General features: G+C 52.9%; 2 protein-coding genes across 4 annotated transcripts in view; one reads left to right on the forward strand and one right to left on the reverse strand.

The window, feature by feature from the left end:
• Window positions 1-1733: 1733 nt before the first annotated feature.
• SLC6A7 (solute carrier family 6 member 7) lies at window positions 1734-15228 on the forward strand. The gene is made up of 14 exons (XM_066328818.1): window positions 1734-1766; window positions 7296-7476; window positions 8135-8266; window positions 8915-9149; window positions 9616-9754; window positions 10036-10170; window positions 10787-10890; window positions 11456-11580; window positions 11953-12065; window positions 12145-12276; window positions 12576-12675; window positions 13033-13133; window positions 13328-13495; window positions 14434-15228. Exons 1-14 carry the CDS (start codon window positions 1734-1736, stop codon window positions 14647-14649), a joined length of 1914 nt encoding a protein of 637 aa, XP_066184915.1. The 3' UTR covers window positions 14650-15228.
• Window positions 15229-17553: 2325 nt separating this feature from the next.
• Window positions 17554-24268, reverse strand: part of CAMK2A (calcium/calmodulin dependent protein kinase II alpha) — a 34105-nt gene continuing 27390 nt past the window's right edge. For 2 of the 3 annotated variants that reach the window (XM_066329176.1, XM_066329175.1), the window contains 4 exons: window positions 24151-24226; window positions 23216-23310; window positions 22631-22868; window positions 17554-22431 (listed from right to left, as the gene is read on the reverse strand). In XM_066329176.1, coding sequence (XP_066185273.1) covers window positions 22636-22868; window positions 23216-23310; window positions 24151-24226 — 404 coding nt within the window. In that variant the 3' untranslated portion in view covers window positions 17554-22431; window positions 22631-22635. The remainder of the gene's footprint in view (window positions 22432-22630; window positions 22869-23215; window positions 23311-24150; window positions 24227-24268) is intronic. The other variant, XM_066329174.1, reaches the window with a different exon arrangement.

Here is a 24268-nt window from a genome sequence, read left to right on the forward strand (position 1 = left end):
CATGCTGGTGACATGGGGCTGGGACAGCTGTAACAAGGTGGCACCAGGTTCTCCTGTCCCATGACATGGAGGTGGCCATGGGAAATCTCTCTTTAGGGGGATCTCAAGGGAAAAAGCCTAAAAAGGCTGATTCAGGTTGCACTGGCATGAAAGGCAAACAAAGCATCCCTGCCCTGCATGAAGGCTGAGGTAGGAACAGTGCTTGATGCAGCCCCTGCCATCAGCCTGGCCAGCTCCAGGCCCAGCACTCCCAGCAAGCATCTGGGAGAGGGAGAAGTGGTGGGCAAGTCCAAGGTGGGTAAAACCAGCCTTAGTGAATTCCTAAAGATACTTCTATTTTTGAGGAAGCTGTGAGTGTGTGAAAAGAGATGTTTCTTGGGTTATGTAGTTTGGCTCTTTCCTCCTTTCCCTGGGAAATCCAGGTAAATATTAGCTCTGAAAGACCCATTGTGCAAATGCTGAGCCACTTCATTGTGTTGGACTCCTGCAGAAATATGTCTTTATGCTGAGGACATCTTTCCTTTCAGGGAGAATTTTCAGAAGTGCTTAGAGGGCTGTAGGAGCACAAATCCCATTAGATGTCCTGGAGATTTGTTTTTACATCAGGCAGGCTGGGATCTCTCTGTTCCAGCCCTGTCATTGTCCTCCTCATCCCCAGTGCTGCCAACTCACCCTCAACCTCAACAAGGCATCTGAGCAGAGGTCTGGCTTAGGTTGGAGCCTGTAGGGCACTTGCAAGGAAAACGGGCACATCCAGTGTCAGAGCACTGGGCATAGTCCAGGGATGAAGTGATGGACAAGTGGATATTATCATGGGAAAGAGGTACCACTGTGAGTCTGGAGCTGTCCTGGTCCCACACTGACCTTGGGGCGTGTGGGGTTGTCCTTTCTCCCAGACACACGGGAGACATTTCCACCATAAAAGTGGGAGGAGAAGGCACAGACCAGCTCAGCCACCTCACTGGGAGTTTGACTGAGTATGAGGGTGAAAAGCCAGCATCTCCCTGGACACTGGGGCTCTAGTATCCCACTGCTGACTCAAACAGGGACATCTGGACCCTGGAGACGTGACCTGTGCTCCAGCATTGGGGCCATGATATGCTGGGCTCAGATGCTCATGCTGTTTTTCTTGCCCTCAGAGTGATGGGATGTGTTGGTCTTGCCCAAAGAGACTGATGGCTGTGGAGCATCCCCCTCCCCTGGACTGAGGGCTGGGCTCAGGCGTCACGGGGAATGATCACTTCTGATCTGCTGAAGCTCCAGCTCTGTCCTACCACAGGGAAATCATCTCAGAGCCAGACAGGAAGGTGCTCTGAGCTTCTGGCATCTGCTGCCATCACTACATGGGGTGCTCAGTGACAGAGTGACCCCAAAGTCAGGTCCTTCTCTCGGGACACCTGATGCATTTGTGGCGTGAGTTAGGCAGCATCCATTCTCCCTCACTGCCTGGGTTGGGGGGCTGAGGTCCTGGAGCCCCCCTTTCCCCATCCAGGAGTGCTTTTGACAGACAGACCTCCCTCCTCCCTCCCTGCTCCGCACGCAGCCATCCTCCACTCAAGGCAAACCTTTCCCTCAGCCTCTCTGCTCACGTCCCCAGCTCTCCCCGGCAGCAGGTGGGTGCCCACCCCTCCGTGCCGGCCATCGTTTCCCCGCTCCCCCCTCGCCCTCCCCAGCGCCGGAGAGAGCGAGACGCAAAGTGTCGGAGCGGGGAGCGCATAGCAACAGGGTCTGGGATGAAGCAGGTTCGGCAGCAGCATCTCCGGAAGGTGAGAGCCGGGAGCGGGGACACCCCAGGGACAGGAGTAGGGGACCGGTGCCAGGTGACAGCCAGGAGCGAGGGTACCCCAGGAGAGGACCGGGGGCTGGGAGAGGGAGCAAAGATAACCCCGGGCTGGGAGCAGGGAGCGGGCTAGTCATGCCTATCGCCTGCATCTTTCCTCGGGAGCTTTCGTGGGGAGCCAGCACGCATTTAGTGGGATATTAGGGAATCGTGTTGGTGCGCGGGGCCAAAGCGAGATCGTGGGCAGCGGGATGGGGCATTTCGTGCCCACCGCTCCTCCTGAGCAGCAGGCACCGCTGCCGCCCACCGTCCCCTGGCAGCAGGTGCTGCCGGCCGTGGGTGACTCATGTTGTGTCTGCCCGGGCGCCGTGGGTGGCACCGGGGGCAGAGCTGGCTCTCTGCAGCCCGGCACCCCGGGGACGCTGCTCCAGCAGCCCCGGGACTGCCCGGGCTCGGGGTCCCTCCCGGGGATGAGCGCAGGAGGCTGGGCAGTGCCTTTCCCACCTGCAGCTCGGATTGCCTCCTCATCCTCCTCCGTGGGACTGAAAGCGGTGTGGGTGATGTGGGGTCAGCTGGGCGCTGAACTCTGGGTTCAGGGCAGAGCTGGCAGAGCTACAAACCCTTTTTACATCCTGCTGGAACCCTTTTTTAACCCAGCTGTCAGGCTTTCCCATTCTAGGCTCCCCTCCATTGCCACTTTGCTCTTACCAGTCTGAATTCCTGTTTTCCCCTACGCTGAGGACTGAGTCCTTCCTCTGGGGACACAGCAGAGCAGGGTGGCAGACTGGGGACTGAATCCTTTCTCTGGGGACACAGTGGAAGCAGGGTGGCAGAGATGGTGTCAGCCACAACTCCGTCATGGGGATGTGCTGCTCCTGAATGCATCAGCCCTTCCTGGAGCACCCCGGGCAGTGACCCAGAGCTGGGAGCCTCTTCAGCTACACCCTGTGCCAAACCATGCCCATTGAACACAGGGTAGGTTGACTCTCTGTTGAGATGAATGAAAACCCAGGAGAGTTTTGTCCTTGCCAGGAAATTCCTAGGATATTGGGAAATGACGTAAAAACCCCAGCAGTATCCTGGTGACAGCCAGCAGGCCCTGACAGCCTATTTCTCCACTCTTGTTTGTTTGGAGGCATCGTTTGGCTTTTCTCTTTCTTCCTCCTTACTACAAATTGCTTTTCCAGATGGCTTTGTGGCTGCAAGATCCATTAAAAGTGGTCTTTGCCCCTTCCAATGCCTTTCTGAGTTACTTGATGCTGGTGACCCTCTTTAGCATTTATTCAGGAATTCATTTCATCCCGTGGTGATCAGTTGGGATGGAAAGCAGATGTCTCTGGAGTTACTTCCCCCATTCTCCGTGCTGCTCAGAGCCCTCCATCCTTCACTACCCAAAAATACTACTGCTGAGCTCCAGATGGAGGAGCTGGTGCTCACAGCCCCCTTAGGACCACTGTGTCCAGTGCTGGCATTAGGCTTGCCTGGAGCTGGTGGTGGCTGATGAAGAGATGTGCTCATCCCCACTGCAGCACCCACCCAGGACCCTGAGAGCCTCCTCTTCCTCTCATAGTGATCCACTTCCCATTGGTGAACTGGAGTTTTAAACCTTCTTATCAGACATATTTTAGACATATGAAAATACTTTTTGGTTAGAGAAGACCTTTCTCAGGCTCTAAGGGTTTCAGGTTGGTCTTTGCATAATAGTATTTCCAGAAGAGCTGAATGGTTGTTTTCATTTATTTGATTATTTTCTTTGGGGTTTATTTGGTAGAAATGGACTAAATCCCACTGGAGCCAGTGGTGGGAGCCATGGTTCCTGCTGCCCCTTCCCATTCCTGGCCAGGCTGCTGAGCAGCATCTTCCTACCTGTGCCACTGCCCCACTCTGCCTGCCACAAACAGCCTCAAAACTTCCCCAGGGTTTTCAGATGAAAAACCACAAACATTTGTATCTGGGCATACTCTCTACCCTTTGGACATTGCTGTAATGAGTTTGCTTCAGCCTCAGCCATCCCCATCTTCCCTGTGCTGGCTTCACCATCCACTTGCTCCCTCTCAGGCACTGGCTGTGATCCTGGGCTGGGGTCACCCAGGGTCAGTTCAGCCCTTTAAGGGGCTCTTCCTCACCACAGCAGTGCTGTTTTTATTTCACTTTCAAAGTGATATTACATCTGAATTAATTTTTATGCTTTTTAAAGATTTTTTCTCTGAGAGATTAACAGGCAATTCAAACTAATCTGAAGTGACTCACACTTTAGAGACTCACTGTGCTCAGATCCGCAGGGGAGAAATCTGGTGCTGGGTGGCATTTCTCTTGCTCAAAGGCTGTGAGCCACGCACAAAACACTGACAAAATAACCCCACAATGCCAGCTTGAATGGAGACAAAATAGGATGAAAACATACCTTTGATCTGGCTGGAGTTCTTTCGCTCAGATACAGCTGAGTTTTGGTTTAAGTAAATTGGTTTAGAGAAAATAATTAGCACGAAGCCATTTCCTTACAGACCTGAGCTCTCATCTTGGCAGAGACTAAAGTGCTTTTTCTTCTCAGTGACCTTTTGCTTTGCTGACTTCTTTGGGAGCATCTTTTGGTGAATAATGGAAAGTGATGCTGTGTTCAAAGAGGCCGTGGTTGCCAAGGGAGCTGTTAGCCCCCATCTGTTTATAACTGTGAGATGGGAGCCCTGCTTGAAGGATGGCAGCTGATGGTGGAAAGCACTAGAGCAATGCTGTAGCACTGGAGCACTTCAGCTGCTGCTAAAAAAGAGAATTCTTGTTATGACAGAGGCTGAAAGAGAGCATTAATCCTAAAAAAAACCCCTAGAACCAAGCTGGTGTGTGAGATTTCCAGCAGTCAGAAGAAGGGAGGTGTGCTTCCCTCTGTGATTTGGGACAAAAGTGGGCTGGAAGCCTTAAATATTGTGCTTTGTAATTAATTTCAAGTCAGGCAAATAGGCCAGTTTTTCTGTGATTTCTGTGGAAAGGCTGGGATCTGGGGGAATTTTGAGCACTGCAGTTAGGGAGCTGCCTTTGTGTGTGTTTTCCAGCAGCATCCCTGACCTGTATCTCCTCAGCTTGCCCAAGGGGGACAACTGTCATTGTCTTTTGGGTTTATCTCACACTTCAGTGGTGTCTGCTTTCTGCTCCGTGGTCCTAAATTTGAGCTGTATAGTTCCAGATAAAGATATTAACAAGAGGAGCAGTCATTATTGAGACACGAGTGACAAACTACATCCCATGGCCCTTGAAATGGTGACTGAGATGGGGAGCAGGCCATTTACAGTTCGGAAAAGGCTCCATTGGTTCCTTTCATTTCCTGTTGTTGCTTCTGTGTTGATTTCTGTGCTGCATCTCATGGACAGGCACCCGCATGTAATGAGATCTTGCAGGTCTACCTGTGCCCTCCTGCAGGTGTTTAGGATTCAGACAGAGATGCAGGAATTAGGCAACAGGATTTCATGATCTCCCAGCATCCCTGCTTGCTGGTTTTCTGTGATTCAAACCTGGAAAACAAGAGCTCTCCAGCCTGTGTGATGGACTGGGAAGCGTTATTTTGCCCAATTGTGATGGCCCCTACCTGGTAGGGATTTTTGTGAATACAGGTTTTAGCTGCTGAAATCTTTGGGAGGGAGTTGAGAGCAGCCTGTCCATCCCCTGCAAGCACAGACAGCTGTGGGTCACACACTGTGTGTGCTGGGCTAATTAGCAGGCACTGCCATGGCCCGGAGGTGTTGCTAAACCACAGAGCTGTGAACAACTGCAGGAGGGCTGCCAGGTAGTGAGACTTTTATAGCAACAATATCACATTTGGGTCATATTTTGGCTTGTCAGCCTGTGGTTTTGTGACTTTTTCTTCTGGCCCTTGCCTTGAGATGGTGGCATCCAGCAGAGATGAGCTTTTCACAGAGAATTTTGGTGTAACAGCTTTGCTGGACCTGCACGTTTCAGGTTGGCTCTGGGAAGAGTTTGCCCTTCTCCTGCCCCTCGAGGTGTTTGTGCACCAAGTGGGGATGTGGAGGAGTTTGCCTCTGTGTTTGGTGCCTTTGGACTGCAAGCAGCATGTCTGCAGTGCCAGCAGCTGGGGTTTGGGGTGCACCCTGTGCAGGGTGGGAGCTGGCAGCCCTCTCCTTCAGCATCATGGCTCGGTGTCTCCATGGGAACCAGCAGCAGGAGCATCCTCCGGTCCAGCAGGAGAGGAGAGGGAGAGGGATGCCACCTTCCCTGAGGCCATGAAAGGGCAGCACTGAGCTCTGATCACCAGCCAGCTCTGGCCTCCTGAGGACTGGGGTCTGCTGCAGGCTCTGAGCACCAGCGTACACTGGTACAGGAGACATGCAACTCCTGGCTGAGCCCTCCAAATCCAGGTCCCTCTCTCTCAACCACATCCCATGGGTTTGTTCCCTATGATTATGGATAAGGACAGGGAGATGGCTGGTTTTTTCCTTGAGAGAGCCCAAGAGAAGGTTTCCAAATGGGCTCCTCCTGCCCTGGCCCTTTCGCCCTGTCAGCAGGGACACCAGAATCCTCCTGTGCCTCTAAACAAGCATGATCAACGCCCATGCCAGGGGACAGCAACGCACGGTGGCACAGGGACAGGATCCTCATTCCACCCCTTTGTTCTGCCTGGTTTTGCTGTGGGTTTATCTGTGATGGGATGTCATCCAGCAGCTGCTGGCTCAGGCTTTCAGCTCTGGAGTCAGTGGGGATGCTTCCCCCCGCTCTCCTCAGGTAAGGAAATTGGGGGAATTCAGACTAAACACCTCACTGCAAACCTGATGTACACCCACACAAACATGGAAGTGCATTCCTGGAGCATCACCCCAACCCAAATGGATTGCAGGACTCGCGCTTCCACTTGCAGAGCTGAGGCAGTGGGGAGAACAGGAATGAGTTAATGCCCTGCCTATGCTCCATTGATCCAGAGCACATTCCGGAAGAAGCTCTCTCATCTCTCAGCAGAGACAACTGGGAGTATCACTAAATTCCCACAGTGCAGGCTTTTGGCAGTTGGAAAAGTGTGAAAAATGCCCGGAGCAATTAATGGCAGCCAGCCAGTGCCTGGCATGGCAGCACACGTGCGGCTGGGTGTCACACTCCCTGACACAGCACAGTGGTTCTCCCTCTGTCCTCATGCCCATATTCTGCAGGAGATCCAGAAAGTTTATTGTGGCCTACTGGAAGGATGTCTTTGGAACCTGGGGTTGAGAGTTGGGTCCTGGTGAACTTTCCCAAAATGAATTGGGACAATCCTACCTTTCTCAGCTTTAGCCATGTGGGATTGTTTTTATCCTTTTTGTTTGCTCAGTGGCAGAGCAGGGCATTGGCTGAGGTGGGCAACAGAGAGCTGCTGGGACAGAGTGTTCCCAAGGGACAAGTGTCAGTACTGTGGCTTGGGGTCACAAATTCACTTGCAAAATCTTGGCATTTCTTCTCTCTCTCCCATTCTTCATTCTCTGTTTTTTATTCCTTGCTCAACCCCTGTCTGCCCACTCCCATACCCTGGTCCCTCACTCAGCCAGTGACACCAGATCTCCTGGTAAGCCCCAGCAGCCAGGATGGGGACCTGGGCTCCGAGTGCCCCGAGGACAGAGGGAACTGGACAGGGCGGCTGGATTTCCTCCTCTCCTGCATCGGATACTGCGTGGGCCTTGGAAACGTCTGGAGGTTTCCCTACAGGGCTTACACCAATGGAGGAGGTATTTGGGCATCCTTTGGAACAGTCAGCCTTCCACCCACTGACCTGGGCTGATAGAATATCCCTGAGGAAATGTCCCTTCTCCTTCCTGGGGCTGGAAAGTAGCACTTGTTGCATGGTGAAGCCTCCTCCTGCCCTCCCCATACTTGTTTAGGGCTTTAACCAGCTGTACCCATGAGTGGAAAGGACTTTCAAGCCCATCTCTATATTCCTGGCCTTGAAAAAAACCCCTGTCTCCATGGTGAAACAAACACCAGCTCTTCTGGTATCCAGTAGCTTCTTGGTCTGGTGTCCTCCAGGACTCAGGACTCAGCAGGGTCAGCAAACACTTCCCAGCTATCAAAGGAGGGATTTTGCAATGCAAGAGCCCCAAAATGTTAGTTCAGCTTCTCCCAGAGCAATAATAACTGGAGAATTTCGTGGTGTCTGTGAAGGATTCAAAGTGAAAAGAAAGCTGGGAGCAGAGGGGAAGCACAGCACCAGGTGAATCACAGCCCCTTTCTCCTGCACTAACAGTGAGCTCTTGCTCCTCCCTATCTTCCTGATTTTGGTGTAGATCCCTCAGAACCACACATGTTGAATGAGCTTTATTGTCTGCCACAGTTGGGCTTTGGGTGTTTGTTCTGTATTACTTTCAGGATTTATTTTTCTTTTTGCAGGAGCTTTCTTGGTTCCTTACTTCATCATGCTGGCCATCTGTGGGATCCCCATCTTCTTCATGGAGCTGTCACTTGGCCAGTTCTCCAGCCTAGGGCCACTTGCTGTCTGGAAGATAAGCCCTCTCTTTAAAGGTGCGTGAGTGAAGTCTGAGGGACCTCTGCAAGAGCTCTTTGATGAGGGACATGCACCACCAGCAGCATCCCACGATCCTCAAAGCTCTTGTTAGAATCAAAAGAACCTGGGGGAAGGTGTGGCAGGCTGGAATGTTGAATTAGCTGTTTTAGTAGCTGCAGGATATGCTTGAGATTGGTCTGTCTTTTAGCAGTCTTTGGGCTCTGGATGACATGACCAGATCTAAAAATGGTATGAAAATTATTAATCCATCTATTATACGAAATAGAGCATGAAAGCTAAGCAATACCTGTTAAAAACAAAGGTAAGAATAAAGCATTAAAAAAAAGTTTAAAAATAAAGCATTTATATTTAGAAATTTATAAATAAAAAGTTTATAAATTTAAAAGTTTTTAAATAAAGCATTAAAAAAATCAAATACTTTTATTCTCAACATTAAGCTGGTGTAAAGTTTTTTGTATGGAGCAATTGATCATCAATACAGAGAAGGCATGTCCAGATGTTACAATGGCAATAAGAGGCTCCCCCAGCAGGTGCACCTTGGACTGGTTGATCATTTGGCTGCTGAGGTGCAGTGTCTGTCCCTGCTTTTGGATGTGCTTCGCTCTGCTCCAGCTCACTCCTTCTTTACCCTCTCCTTCCTTCAGGCGTTGGCATGGGCACGATCCTCATCGTCTCCTTGGTGGCCATTTACTACAATATGATCATTGCTTACGTTCTCTTCTACCTCTTTGCATCCCTCACAAGCGACTTGCCCTGGCAGCACTGTGGCAACTGGTGGAACACTGACCTGTGCCTGGACCACCACGTCATCAAGGCGGGGAACAACACGCTCCCCGTCAACATCAGCAACACCGTCAGCCCCAGCGAGGAGTACTGGAGGTAACGAGGTCAGCCCCACCCAGCCGTGGGGAGGTGGTTGGGGACGGGGTGAGGAGTGAAGGAGCTGCACGTCTCACAGCACAGACGCTGCAGGAATCACTCATGGCTGGTGGGGTGGGTGCAGCCATGGGCTCGTGTGCTCAGCTGTGGGTGACAACTCGGTTTAGCCACTGGGATGTGGGAGGTGTCCATGTTCTAGCGCTGCCTTGTTGGCCTGAAGATACGCTAGACTAAAATGCATCCCACGTCTGGAATGGCTGGGAATTTGCTCTCGGGATGTCAAGCATCTCTTCTAAGCTCTTTAATACATGGTGGAGAAATCACTCCAACTGTTCCTTGGCAAGGAGCTGCCGGTGCCCATGATTGTTGACAAGGTTATTTTTCAGCAGAGGTATTTCTAGGGTCAGAGGGCCTCTGGAAGAAGGCAGCCCATGGCTGCTCACTAGCAGCTCTCCTTCCTCTCTAGCCGGTATGTCCTGCACATCCAAGGAAGCTCGGGGATTGGGGATCCTGGGAGGATCCGCTGGAACTTGTGTCTGTGCCTGCTCCTTTCTTGGACTATTGTTTATCTGTGCATCCTTAAGGGAGTCAAATCCTCTGGCAAGGTAAGGGCTGGCTGGACTCCTCTGGGGGGTGCCTACAGCAATGCTCACCAGTGCATGTGACTCTGCACCTCTGGGAAGTGAAACCCACAAACAGCATCTGCTGGGTATAGGATATTTTGGGGAAGCCTTGCATCTCAGACACCAGCAGGTCTGGCACACTGGCCCTGCTGCAGCCTGAGGACCCCAGGGTGATGTGTCCCACCCTAGGGACAGGGCATGGGGGCAGCACTCACGCCGTGCTCTCATTCCCAGCTCTCCCAGCTGGCTCTGCTTTCCCACAGGTTGTGTACTTCACTGCCACCTTCCCATACCTCATCCTGGTAATGCTGCTCATTCGTGGCGTGACCCTGGAGGGGGCCTGGAAGGGGATCCAGTTTTACCTCACACCCCAGTTTGATCACTTGCTGTCTTCCAAGGTGAGTAGGATGTTGGGCAATTTGTTCAAGACACAAAAATGAACCTTCTCCTGACACCTCCTGAATGCAACAGAGGCAGTTCTCTTATTCAGGTGTCTTTTCTGGACACACCCTAACCTAAAGCTCTCGTGGTTACTCCTAAACCAAAAATCTTTGTCCCACATCTTGTCTGGGCCACATGTGTCCCCACTTCACATGTGTGCCCACTCCATGCTTGTGTGAATAGCTCTGCATGGATGGGATGGTACCAAGACTCCTGAGTACCAGGGTCATCCCAGCCCCTGTGATGGATTTGACTGTTCGTTGTTCTCAAGAAATCCCAGCAAGTGGAGGAGTCAGCAGTGGTGGCCATCAAGAGACCACCCAGTTTTACAGGGGCATTTAATGCCACACTGGGCTGGCCCTAAAACATTCTTATTAGCCCTTCCATTAGCCAGCTGAGCCACTACGAGTGGTGAGTGTTAAAAAGGAAAGACAAATACCCCATAGGCTGTGCATGCTTGGAGTGCTGGGGAAGATGTGCCCAGGGCTCTGGGGAAGCAGATTTCTGATGCCATTTTCCTCATGTGGAGGTTTCCAAACTCCTGCTCTCCTCAGAACTGCTTCCTTCCCCCAGGTGTGGATTGAGGCAGCCCTGCAGATTTTCTACTCCCTTGGGGTGGGCTTTGGGGGCCTCCTCACCTTCGCCTCGTACAACACCTTCCATCAGAATATCTACAGGTGGGAGTCAGCTGGTCTCTTGTAAAAATTATGGGTTGGGGGCAGCTGTGAAAACCTGAACTGGTGGGTTCAAAGCCAGCAGAAGCACCAGGTGCAGCACAGTCACCTTGCTCTGCTCCTTGCACTGAGGGGATACCTGGCAGTCTGTACAGGCTTGAGAGGAACAGAGGGATCTGTGGGAAAAAAAAAATCTCCTAAGCACCAAAGGCAGAGCAGACAGCTCAGAAGTTTTGGGCTGTAGGTGCTGAAAGCTGAGGGTATTGGAGGCTGGAGATGTGCATGTGTGCCCTGTCCCCAGCATCCGGTGTAGTTCACTGGAAGAGATGGGTGTTGGATGTTTGGTCTGATCCCATCCACAGGGGTCAGAAAGCTTTGGAGGAACCCCACAGTATTATCCATAAAATACATGCTCTTTTTCACCCTGGAAAGCACTTGCCATGAGAGGCCCTGAAGGACAGTCACTGGGTCACCTTACTGTGGCACCTGGGGCTGGCAGTGCCACTGTGCACTGGTGTGGGGTGGGAAGGAGCAAGCGTGTTCTGAGCATCTTCTTCCTTCTCCATAGGGACACCTTCATAGTGACCCTGGGCAATGCCATCACCAGCATCCTGGCAGGGTTTGCCATCTTCTCTGTTTTGGGATACATGTCCCAGGAGCTTGGGGTCCCTGTTAACCAGGTAGCAAAAGCAGGTGAGGCCAGATGAAGATGTTTTCCCCTTCTCCCTCTGCCTGGGCATGTGAGGAGAATCTCTTCCAGGATGGAAGACACCTGAGGGTGTCAGCATGAGGGATGAAGGTGGATGTTCAGCTGGCCAGGGGGAGGGAAGGGGGCAGACAAGTTCCTGTGGTGTAAATATTGAGTAACAAATGATGTCTGATGAAGGTCTGAGCAAGGAGCTGACTGTTTCTCCACCCTCTGCCACAGGACCCTTCCTGCCCATCTTGCCAGAGTCCTGGCAAGTTTCTGCCATGGTGCTGCTCTGCTGAGCTCTCCTCTCCTCCATCCCCCCACGCCCATCTCTGTCACCACCTTTTCACCCTGCTGTCCTTTGCCTCCCCTAGGTCCTGGTCTGGCATTTGTGGTGTACCCCCAGGCCATGACAATGCTCCCCCTTTCTCCATTCTGGTCATTCCTGTTCTTCTTCATGCTGTTAACCTTGGGGCTGGACAGCCAGGTAAGGACAGAGCCCAGGAGACCGCTGTGGACTCCAGGCAGCCTGAGGGCTCAGGGACTCTCTCCTCCCGTGCATGCAGTTTGCATTTATGGAGACCATCGTTACGGCAGTGACAGATGAATTCCCCTACTACCTGAGGCCAAAGAAAGCTTCCTTCTCAGCTGTCATCTGCATTGCCCTCTTCCTGATGGGGCTCATCCTCACAACAGAGGTATGGGTGTGGGATGGATGGATCCATTGTGGGGACCAACCAGGGACTCATTTTAGACAAGTTTTCACATGTGTATTCATATCAGATAACCAGGTGAAAGAGAGACCAGCCTGGGCTGCCAGAAGGTGTGAGGGCCAAGGGGAGTGACACAGTTCCATTCCTATACCAACCCCATAAGGAGACTGATGTCTCTTGAGGCTGCTGACTGCTGTCCTCCCCAGGGTCCCCGAAAGTCATGGGTGGAGGTTTATTGGGATGATGGTCCTGGAGATGCTGGCATCTGTGCTTTCTCTCCACAGGGTGGGATGTACTGGCTGGTTCTACTGGATGACTACAGTGCTGGCTTTGGTCTCATGGTGGTGGTGATCACCACCTGCCTTGTGGTGACACGTGTCTATGGTAAGGGGGACTGTCCCCACAGGGTCACAGGGAAGGATGTGCTGTCTGTATGAAAAGAGGGATTTACAGGGAGCAGTAGGGAAACCAACAGCCTCACAGTGGAACATGAAACTCCATTCCCATCACTGTTTCTTCTTGGCTATCACTTGATTCACCTCTCCAAAGACACACTGTGGTGTTGAGCCTGGTCCTTCAGGCAGCACCAGCTGGGCCCCACTCCTGCATCTCCCAGATGGGTGGGAGGAGACTGCTGCAGAGGATACGAGCTGCTGCTTGTGATCAGTGCAGGGCAGCCTGATACAGGAACAGGGCTCTGGGGGAAGGATCAAAACTTCTGACTCCCTCTCCATCCTGCAGGCATGAAGAGGTTCTGCCGAGATATCCACATGATGCTGGGATTCAAACCAGGGCCCTACTTCAGAGCTTGCTGGATGATCCTATCCCCAGCAACAATGATGGTAACTGCTCAGCTTGAGCTGCTGGAAAACCATGGTGGTGCCAGTATCCCTGGGTGACCTCCCAGTGCGATAAGTTACTCTGCTGGCATCTCCTGCCCCAGAGACCATCCTTCTTCTGGGAGGTGTCCATCATCTCCAGGCCTTTTTTGAACACGAGACCTCTGGGATGACCTCACTTTCCTCCCATCCCACAGGCTCTGCTGGTGTATAACATTGTCAAGTACCAGCCTTCTGAGTATGGCAACTATCGCTTCCCCACCTGGGCAGAGGTCTTGGGCATCCTCATGGGCGTCCTCTCCTGCCTGATGATTCCCATGGGCATGGTGGTGGCTGTGCTCCAAGAAGAAGGGACGCTGTGGGAGGTAGGAGGTACTGGGGCCCTTCACTGCTGGGGAGCACCCCAGAAATATGCAGCAGTGAGCACAAGCCCCTGCCAAGTCAGTATCCTCTGGAAGTTTCTGTGTCCTCTCTCCTGGAAGTGTGTGTCCCCATTCCGCCTCGCCGCCCACGGGGTGTGAGAGATGGCACATCCCAAAACATTTCCTGCACTGCTGCTTCCCGTGATGCCAAGCAGGCGCTGAGTAAAACTGCTGCCCAAGGGGCAGCCCAGTGTGCATGCGCACTCCAAAACAAGCCTGCTGTGCCCTGTGAGGAGGAACATTGTCCCCAGCATGGGGCAGCCATGGGCACCTGGGACTTTGCACCCACTTGGCAAGAGCAATGACACAGCAAGGCAGGCAGCTGCCAGCCTGTGCAGGCAGCCCAGATGGGATCCCTGCACTGAAAGGCTCCTCCCAGGAGCAGGTTACAGCGCTGCTGACTGCTCACAGTTTTCCCAGCCCTTCACTGCTCTCACCAGGCTGCTAAAAGCAGAGGAACAGAGCTTGATGCCCTCTCCAGGTAGCAGTCCCCAGCTGGGGCACTTGCTGGCTGTAACCTGGCTTGACACAGCATGGCCAGGAGCCACCTTGGCCAAGGCTAAACACTTGTCTGAGTGGCTCTAACCTCACAGCACAGGGCTGTAGCCCTACAATAACTCCTTGCTCCTGCAAGCCCTCACCACCAGCTCCCACACTCCATGGCACCTCCCCAGCCCACAGCAAGACACTTAGACAAAACCATCTTCCCAAAAGGTTTCAGGATGAGCTTTTGATCCCATCTCATCCTCACTGAGGTTTGCTTTTTCAGTCCCTGGGGGCCGGCAGGGCACTGGGAGCAGTGGGTGAGCTGCAGGGTGGGGTGCTGCCTGGGGAGGGTAGGGTGCAGGGTGCCCTTGCTCCCTCTGCCTGTTCCCTCACAGCGGGTGCAGCAGGCCAGCCGCCCGGCCATGGACTGGGGCCCGTCCCTGGAGGAGAACCGCACCGGGGTGTACGTGGCCAGCCTGGCTGGCAGCCAGTCCCCCAAACCCCTGATGGTCCACATGAGGAAATACGGGGGCATCACCAGCTACGAGAACACGGCCATCGAGGTGGACCACGAGATGGAGGAGGACGACGAGGAGGAGTCCATGATATGAGGGGACCCAGTGTCCCGTAGGCTGGGTGGGAGCTCACCTCCCATTTTGCACAGGTTGCACTGCAGCACTTCAGGACAGCTTGGGAGGGGTCTTTCAAGGAGTAGTCAGGAGCTGCTGACCCTGCCAGGTTCCTCATCACCACCCTGGCCCTGCCAGGACAGAGCTGCTGCTTGTCTTGGTGCCCCCGATGTGTTTCTGTTCAGTGTGACAAACTGTGTGATGAGTCCATGTGTTTGTGTGACACTGTCTGGTTGAAATATCAGGGCTGTCCCGCTCCCACTCGCAGCCCCAGCCCTGCTGTCCCCTCTCAGGGATGTGCAGGGTGGAGGGATGTCCAGGCTGCAGGAGGTGGGGAGGAGAAGAAGGAGCTCCTGTGTATTGATCTGTTCTCTGTTTGTCTGTATTTTACTCCAATAACCCATAAACATGTGAGAGAATCTGTAAGAGCCTCCATGCCCCGAGGACAGCGTGTGCCAGAGTGCTCTGATCCCACATATTCCAGCAAAACCAGCACAAATCAGTGTCCTAAAGCAATTTAACCTAATAAATGAGCAGTTAAAAACAAGTAGAAGAATAAAAGAAAAGGCTTTATAAACAAACCAGGCTGTAGATCCCCCAAAGACCTTGGTGGGTGAGGGTGGCTCTTCCCTGTGGTGCCTGGCAGGGTTGGGGTGACTTGAAGGAAGGGAAGAGATGGTGTAACCTGTCCCTCATGTGTGCAGGAGGTCAGGGACAGATTTCAGCTGGACCCAGTGTCCAAGAGCTGTGTCTATTGCCAAGGGAGATCCAAGGTGTGGCTCTAGCCCTGAGTGCTGCTTTTCCCAGTGAAAGGAGAAGGGCTGGGTTTCACTGTCTGTGTTGATTTTGGGGTAGACCAGCCCATGTCCCAGCTCCTGCCAACACTGCTGGCCTGAGGGTCTTGGCAAACTCCTGGATGGGGCTGTTTAGACCTGATGCTGCCAGTCCCCATTATTCCAGTGTCATGTGTGCCCTCTGCCATGTGCCATCATCTCACCAGCAACAGTGCTGTGTGACACAGTTCCTGCCTGGGTTATCTGGGGGGTCTTCAGTATGGAAGAAAGACACATCTAGAGGAGCTTCCAGGGCTCCCCATGCACATCTAGAGCGGCATAGCTCCTCCTGGTCTTTTTTCTGAAAATCTTTGTCCTGGTAAAAACAAAAGCATAGGACAAACAGAAAAATTAAGGTCTATGTCTGGATTGTGGATGTGCTCCTGGTGCACTGGGTCTAGCACTGTGGTGTGAGACTCCAGGATGAATTCTGTCAGGAAGCTGCAGTCTTCCTCTTTCCCTACAGTACAGGAGATTTAATTATTGCCTTTGCCACTCCAAGAGTGTAGGATCAGCTCCTACACCTCGTCCTGCTGCTTTGCTCACCTCCTCTTGTCCAAGGATGCTGAGCTCATTTCTGGGTGGCTGTGCCCTTCCTTTTCTCCTGCAGGACCACTGAAGGCTTTCCCCATGCTCCTCACCATACTCCACCGTGGCTGCAGCCCGTGGGGGGCCATGGGGGTCCCCCAGCTCCAGCTATTCCAGGTGTGTGGGGCTCCAGCAGCACAACTGTGAAGCGCCTTGGGCTGCTGGCCCCGGGTTAATCATTAGAGTCCGGCCATAAAAGCGTGGCTGATGGAAAGTTCAGGCCATGGCGGCTGGGGAGCGGGGAGGGCCTGCCATAAACATTTATGGCCCCAATGAATCCCTCGCTCTAACCTTGACACTATTTACTGAGCAGGAGGCCTCAGGAGGTCACGGTGTTGCCCAGCCATCACTGTGGGTGCTGGCCAGGGAGCTCAGGCTGGGCTGGCCCACGGAGGGGCACACAGAGGGGTCTGTGTGGAGTGGTGGACTCTGGTGCTCACGATGTCACTGCCAGCCACAAAGTGCCAGAAGAACCAGGAGAACCTGATGCCTTCCCACAGCACGCAGTTGAAGCTGTCCTGGGCTGACCAAGATGGTCCAGTCTCTGCACGTTTCTCAGCTTTTCCTACCTGCATGGGGTCCTGCCATATTCCCCAAATCCCCACTGTGGTTCTGGGATCCTCAGGGCTCTCCTTTGGTAGCTGCCATCACCCAGCACTGTGCTGCAGAGCGATGGGAGGGCAGGAGCCGAGGCTGTGCCAGGGATGTGGTTGGGAGGCCAAAGCTGGCAGTGAGGGAGGACACCAAGGGCAAAAGGCAGTGAGGCAGTGGCACATCCAGAGGACACGTGTCCTGCACCACGCGTGGCTGCCCAGGGCTAGGGGAGGGGCGCAGCAGCGGGAACATTCCAGTGCTGACACCTGCCGGGGCCGGGGCAGATGGCAGGGAGAGGGGGGCAAAGGGCCACCCCAGGGCCTAGGGTGGAGCAGGAACAGGGAATGTGGCAGCCTGACTCCAGCGCCACTGAGGTACCAGCCCACCTGCATGAGCAAAGCCCAGCAGGTGTCCCTGGGAGCCCCCCAAACCCTCCCTGGACTTGGCTGGAGGTCCTGTACCCCTCACCCAGTAGCACCAGCTTCCTCTAAACTCTCCCAAACTGCCCAGTGGGGACCCCCACCCCCCACCTAGCCTTAGCACCCCTGGGGCTCTCGGACACCTGCAGCCCCCAGAGCCCTGTCCCTAGGAAAAGAGCTGGATTGCAATGAGCAGTGGGCAGGAGTGGGCAGCGTCCAGAGCACCAGCATCCTGCAGGCAGCAGGATACCTGCAGCCCCTGCCCAAGGCCTGGTGCCAGCCTTGATGCTTTCGAGGACAGGAGTATGGTGAGGGAGGGACAAGGGGGTGGCAGACGGTCTGAGTCACTGCAGTGACGGAGAATCATCCGTTTCCATGCTCAGAAGTTGGTAGCTATTTATTGCACTTGAACACCAAGAATAAAACTGACACTCGCCCTCCCTCCCACACCCACCCTGCTCCCCGTCCCCCCCACCACTGCCCTCCCCAAACAGAGCATCCCATTTGAGCAGTGATCATTCTGTTCACAGCCGCAGGTTCAAAAAAGACAAAGGAAAAGGAAACAAAATCAATCCTCCCCCCACCCCCTCCCCAAGTTCCCACTGAATCCAACACGGTCACACTGCTCAACAGTTCGAGTGCACTTACAAAAAGAGAAGAGAAAGGCTTCAGCTGCAACTGTACGGACAAACAGACACGAGGGGACAGGCAGCTACCCCTCCCCGGGGCTCGATTGTTTTGTTACGTGACAAAGCTCAGTATACTCTTAATTATAATATATTTTTTTTTGCAATCATCTTAAATAAATATTTCCATAGAGATTTCCTGTAAGTATATATTTTTTTATATATATATATAATATATAAGAGAGAGATAGATCTCTTTTTTTTCCTTAAACCACTGTTAACCTATTTTCCCTGCTTGTCCAAAAAATGTTACAAAAGCCCTAAAATTGTGCAACAGTTAGAAAAAAGGGACAAATCCAAAGAAGGAAGGAGCCACTTGATACAGTCCCCTCCACTGCTCCCTCTCTCCCACTCCCTGTCGATGACTTGCAATAGGGAAGGAGATTTAGACGAATCTGACAGCAGAGCGGCCACCAGCCCCTGCTCTGGTGTCCCCACAGCCTGCTCACGTCTGGGTTTCCCTTCTGATACAGATGGGACCTGCACCTTGGGACATGGGCAAGGGCAAGGTCTCTGCTGGCTGGAGGATCTGTGCAGCATCAAGAGTGTGGGGTACACCATAACCCATCCCATGGTGGGGAAGAAGGGTCAGGCTGTCTCCTGGGGTGGTCAGAGGAGGTTTTGTGATCTCCTACTGGCAGACACCTCTTGGTCCATGGGGTGTGTGGCTGTGGTCTCACACACAGCACTGCAATCCCACCACAGGCTGCAGAGCCCTCTGAGAGCTCCAAGTGGGAGTGGGTAACTGCTGCCTGCTCCAGCTTTTGGGGATCCATGGGGGCATCCATGGGAGGAGAGACAGGTTTGGGGTCAGACAAGGATTTGGTGCCTGGCAGAAGGGGCATTTCATGTGGGTTTGGGGGGGAAAGACAAGTCTCCCAGCTGTGCCTGTCTAGGGTGAGGAGGAGGGAGCCTGCTCCTCCTGCCAAGAGCAGAGGTCCAGGAGTGGCCTCTTTGTCTTCCAGAGGGGACACATCAGCAAGATGTGAGAAATGATGATATTGCCAGTGGACCTTGGCAGCCAGGAAGGGAAAACAGGCGGCTCCCAAGCCCACCTGCAGAGCTGGGAGCTTGACCCCACTACAGCAAGTGCTTCCCTTTAGACATCTCCTGTGGTGTGGAAGAGGTGGTAGAGAGGATGAGTTTGGAGGACTTCCGAGTTTGGTTTCACCCAGGCACCAGGAGACCAGATGAGAGGAGTTCTGTCTTGTGCCAGGAAATTAAATGTGCCATAGCCTGACCTCCAGCCTTGAGGCCAATGGGACAGGAGGTCCATGGTGGTAAACTCTATCCCAACAAGGTGATCTTGTCCATGTTGCTTATTAGGAACATCCCTGGACGTTATCATTCCCAGAACCACGGTGGGATTGTTGGGACAATGCCCGATTCCATGTGTCAGGGACAGTGTCAACAGCTTTAAAGCAGAGATGTAACAGCAGCATCACTGGCTCTTCCAGCCAAAGAAGAATGGTGGAAACGTATTTATATAGCTTTCCTGCAAGTTTAGGAGAAATCAGCAAATGTGAAGGAAGACAGAAACAGATGTTTTCCACGGATACTGAAAGAAAAGGTGGTGGTCCATCAGAGCTTGCTGAGATGCTCTGGAGATACAAGAACCCACTCTGGAGAAGAGAGAAGCTGGGGCAGAGACACCAGGTAGGACAGACCCCTAAAGTGCAGGTGCTTAATGCTGCCAGCATGGGCATGTTGGGAAGTTGGGTCTTCCTTGGTCAGGCTGCAGCTTGACTGGAAGACTATAATGAGTTTAAACTTCAGACTCTGCTTCCCTTGGAACGAAGTGGTGCAAGGACATCCAGCTGCCTCCTGGGGAAATGACCTTAGGGAAACCTCAAGGAGGAGAAACTCCCTCCAAGAAGACACCTCAAAGCCTTCCTGGGAGCCAAGATGCTTCTCCCTAGAAGTGACTTTGGGTTTTCAGTGAAAGGAGATTGTATCTACCCCAACATTTCATCTGTTATTCCCAGTGAATCCCACCAGACCCCCAGTCCCAGTCCTTTCTCCAGCAGCTGCTGGAGCAGCTTCACCCTCACAGCCCTTCCAAGGTCCACAGCTATCAGCTTCAAAACCAGGCTGAGATGGCATCTGCCCTTCAGCCCCCATGCAGAGCCCTGATACAATATCCTCCATCATCATCCACCTTAAACCAATTCCCAAAAATCCTCTGGACACCTGGAGAGCTTGGACATCAGAAGGTGGATGACACTGACTACAGCTGGCTTCAGAGCCAGCTCTGGAGAGAGAGAGAACTGTGAAAGAGCTGAGTCCTTCCTTTAAAAATTAAAACAAAACTTCAGCACTACATGACTACAGGAAGTAAAACAGATCTGTAAAAACAGGCAAACTCTACCTTAAAAGCTAATCCTTTCCCTGCATGGATTTCCCTGCTTTGGGGAACTCTTGCAAGCCTATGGTGCACAGGTCCACCAAAGGCATGGGGAACCCCATGGGCACCCATGGATCAGCTCTGTCATTTGCCCCCAAAAAGGCATCTCCTACATACATTACCAGCAGCCATCACACTGCTGGCACAGAGGAACACACCAAAACACTTCTCAGGGCTTGTCCATGCCCCAGCAGTTTAGATTTCTTCCCCTCCATCCAGTGGGAAAATATTTTTGCAGTCTGCAAGGATGCAGCTGCGTTTGGCATGGTGGCCGTCCCTGCCTCAACAGAGAGCAAAGCATTCAAAACCACAGAAAATGCAAAATACACGCTCAGAATTTACATGGAGGAAATATTTCCTCCTTTTTTTCCTTTTTTTTTTTTTTCCTTTTTCTTTTTTTTTTTTTTTAGGTCCAAAACAAGCAGTTTTTGTTCATTTCTTTGTTTTTCAACACACGCACCGTCTAGAAAGTTAAACACCATGCAGACGAAGAGAGTGGAGCTAGAAAGTACCCCGGGGCAGCAGTGCTGCAGAAGCCTCACTTCAGTGAGTGAAGAGGCTCCAGTCAGAAAAAAGAGGATGTGAAATGGAAGAATTGCCAGAAAAATACCCACCCTTGGACCTCTGCCTGATGGCACAGAGGTGAGACCAACGTTCCCCTTCCCAGCCATGTCTTCTGTCCTGAAAGCCACATGCTGGTGGCACTCCCAGAGCCACTGCTGTGGTTTGCCCTGCAGGAAGACCCATGGGGTGCAGGAAGGTGCCATGGCCATGTGGGTGCCCCTGGAGATGGGTGCCCCTGGAGGTGGGTGCCATTGCCACCCAACACTGTGGGACAGAATGGGACAAGCCACCACGGTGTGAGGAGGGGGCAGGACCCCTGGCACGAGCATCATGGCAGAACAACCCCACTTCAAATGTAAACGCAATGAAAAACAGCAACCCCCGAAAATCCCCCCTCCCTCCCCACTTAAACAGTTGAATGTTTCTAGTTATTACATAAAGATCCATTTCAGCAAATACTCAAAATCAAGTTACGAAATACACGGTAGGTTGGTTTCTTTTCCCTATAAAAAGGCATGCGCTCAAAGGAGAAGACAGCGAAAGGCTTGTTTGTTTTCGTTGAAGCACAATCAGATTCTGCAGTTTGTCACTAAAGCTTGCATTCCTTGTTGTCGCTGGAAGGAGTCACGAGGGCCATGGAGGTTTGTGCCCCGAGCCAACAGCCAGCTTGGCTGCCCCCATCCCATCCTGGGAGTCGGGAGCAAGGGAATGCCAGTGCTGTATGTGGGGGGCAAGGGTGGGTGCTGGGGTAAAGGATCCAGGCTGGGTGGTGGGTGAGGAGGAGGGTGCAGGGGCAATGCTACTGCCCGGACGTGGATGGGAGAGCCCCAGCTCCCGTCTGTGCTGATGTGGTACTGGGGAGTAGTCACCATTCTCCTCCTCTCTTCTCCCAGCATCCCCAGTCTGCTCCAAAGGGAGAAGGGAGGAAGGAGGGAGAGCATTCTTCTTGGCACAGCAGTTGCCTGGAGCCAGGGTGCAAACCTACTTGCTCTCCTTGGAAGCAGCCAGCCTGCGCTGGGAAGGGAAAATGAACAGATAGTCTTTACTCACCCATCCAAACATGGCCTTTCTTGCACAGGTATGCATGAAAAATGGACTTGGCAAATGGATTGAATTGCAGTTCCCTGGATGAGGCTGCTGGGAAGTAGGAACTCAGGTGGGAGCAGGCAGGAGTCATGGCAGCAGACAGGGATCTTGATAGCAGCAAAGCAAAATCCACCAGCACGCAGGGAGGATGCAGCAGAGAGCGGCTCAAAACTGCCCCCCTCTTCCTCGGAGGGCTTCCAGCAGAGGTGAGGATGGAGGTGGATGATGAGTCTGAGCCCAGTTCAGGAGATGTGCTGGGTAGTGAGGAGGCCCACCAACACTATGCAGCCGATGAGGGGGGCCTGTACACCGGCCAGATGCTTGGGTTGAAGTTCATGGTTTCTATTTTTCTGGTTCATGCAGAGGGAGGGGGCCCAGCGCCATGACCCCGGCAGGGTGGAGGTTTGATGGGATGCTTGTGCTGCACTGGCGGGGCTGTCGTGTGTGTGCGGTGAGAAGCGAGGGGTTATTCCAGCAGGAACCAAGCAGCAGAGCCAACAGCCAAAGTCCCGTAGGTGAACATGTCGGAGGGGGTCTCCCCTTGGTAGTCAGTCAGTGACAAACCCAACACGGGCAGGGCCACGCTTCAGCTGCAAAACACAAACCAGGAAGAGCCGGAATTTGCTTTGACCATCCTTTTGGCACAGCATCCCTCTCCCCGTTGCTATCTCACAGCAATCAGCCATCTCCCCACCACAGATCCTCAGGGCAGGATCCCACATCCTGTGAGCCTGAACAAGCCCACAGCCAGCCCTCCCTATCCCTTGTGCCCTACCCCCGGGGGCTCACAGGGTTTACTGCGGTAGGACCGAGGGCGCGCCAGATCTGTGGAAGTGAACAATCTGCCATTTGCCATCCCGGCGGTGCCAGATGCGGGTCTCCTCGGACTGGGCAGTGCGGGGGATCCCTCCAGAGTCCACGTACTGCGTGATGCGGATGTAGGCAATGCAGGCAGACTCGTCTCCCATCAGGTGGATGTGGGGGTTCAGGATCGTCGTGTGCACGGGCTTGCTGTTCCGGGACCACACTGGAGAGGGGACAAGCACAAGCAGATTTAGGCAGGGGAAGCAGTTTGGGTGGCTCTTGCTCAGTGTGGCAGCAATGTGGGGAGACACTTGTGTTAAGCTCTCTGCTTGATGGGGCTGAGTAAACGGTGTACAGGTGGATTCAGGCTGGTTCCATCTAAAAAACAGCTAACCCAACAACTCCTCTACAGACATCCGGCCCCAGCTGACCCAACACCTCCTGCTGAGATCTCCCAGATAAGCCAGAGATGCTCCCACAGCAACCCTAACCCTATTCCCTCCAGCAAACTGATGGAGATCAAGACAGGCACATGGGAAGTGTCCCTCAGAAAGCAAGTGAGCTGCTTACGGTTTTCAAAGTAGAATCGGTGGAAATCCAGGCCTTCCACAAGATTGCCCAGAGCCTCAGGCTCAAAAGCAGTCATTCCAGGGTCACACATTTTCCTGGGGAGCCAGGAAGGGGAGAGAAAAGGGAAAGGTTATCTCACCACTTCTGGCATGAGAGCCTGAAGAACTCAAATGCCTCCTGCTCTGGATGTCTCTCTTAGCCTGAGGCTGAGGAGTGTCTGCACCAGTGAGTAATTCTCACAAAAATCTGACTTCAACTCCTCATTCTGCCCAACCCACCTCCCCCCTCCTGTCCACTGACTGTAGCCAGGACCCCACCAAAGCAGGATGTCTTCTCCATCATTCACTCTCTGCAATTAAACCTCCTCAAACATTGTCATCTTCTTTACAATAAAGGAAGACATCAGGAAAAAATGTTATTATTAATGTCATATTATCTGCTCTGTGTCAAAATATCCCTACTGCGATCCTCTGAGGCAGGGATGATGACCTGCACTCACTCAGACATCACTAATTAAATCAGCCTTGGATACAGAAGAGGTGTACTCTGAACAGCATCAGCTCAGCAAGCACAAATCATCTACGCTTCAGAGCAGCCTGTGGCAATCTGGATATAATGGATTCCACGGATACAAGCACTTCTTTCACCATAAGTCATGTTTACAATTATTCCTCTTTCTGCAAACCAAAAATTGGGCTCATCCATGACAGTAAGAACAGAGAACCGTGGGCCAGCTGAGCACAAAGACAGCATCAGGCTGGGAAACTGATGTCTCCTTCTTCTCTTGAATGGTCTCCACTCTCCCCCACCACATCAACCTAGTCACCCTGCCCGGGGCAGCAGTAAAATCTCCTGGGCAGCACTGTAAGGGTGAAAGACCCCGGCCTGGAAGGCTGAGCCCTCACCCAGCCCAAACCTGCACTGGGCACACTCACGTGTAGGACTCGAAGTCACCATTGCTTATTGCTTCAATCAGCTGCTCTGTGACTTTAATGATTTCTTGCTTCCGTACTGTTGGTTTAAAGAGAAAAGGGAAATAAAAGGATAAAACAA

The sequence above is a fragment of the Sylvia atricapilla genome, chromosome 14, assembly GCF_009819655.1.
Source record: "Sylvia atricapilla isolate bSylAtr1 chromosome 14, bSylAtr1.pri, whole genome shotgun sequence".
NCBI classification, from domain to species: Eukaryota; Metazoa; Chordata; class Aves; order Passeriformes; family Sylviidae; genus Sylvia; species Sylvia atricapilla.

Coding starts and splice junctions, on each gene's coding strand:
- SLC6A7 (XM_066328818.1), top strand. CDS start 1,734: ATGAAGCAGGTTCGGCAGCAGCATCTCCGGAAG. Junction 9,755..10,035: donor GAGTCAAATCCTCTGGCAAG/GTAAGGGCTGGC, acceptor GCTTTCCCACAG/GTTGTGTACTTCACTGCCAC. Junction 13,134..13,327: donor TATCCCCAGCAACAATGATG/GTAACTGCTCAG, acceptor CCCATCCCACAG/GCTCTGCTGGTGTATAACAT.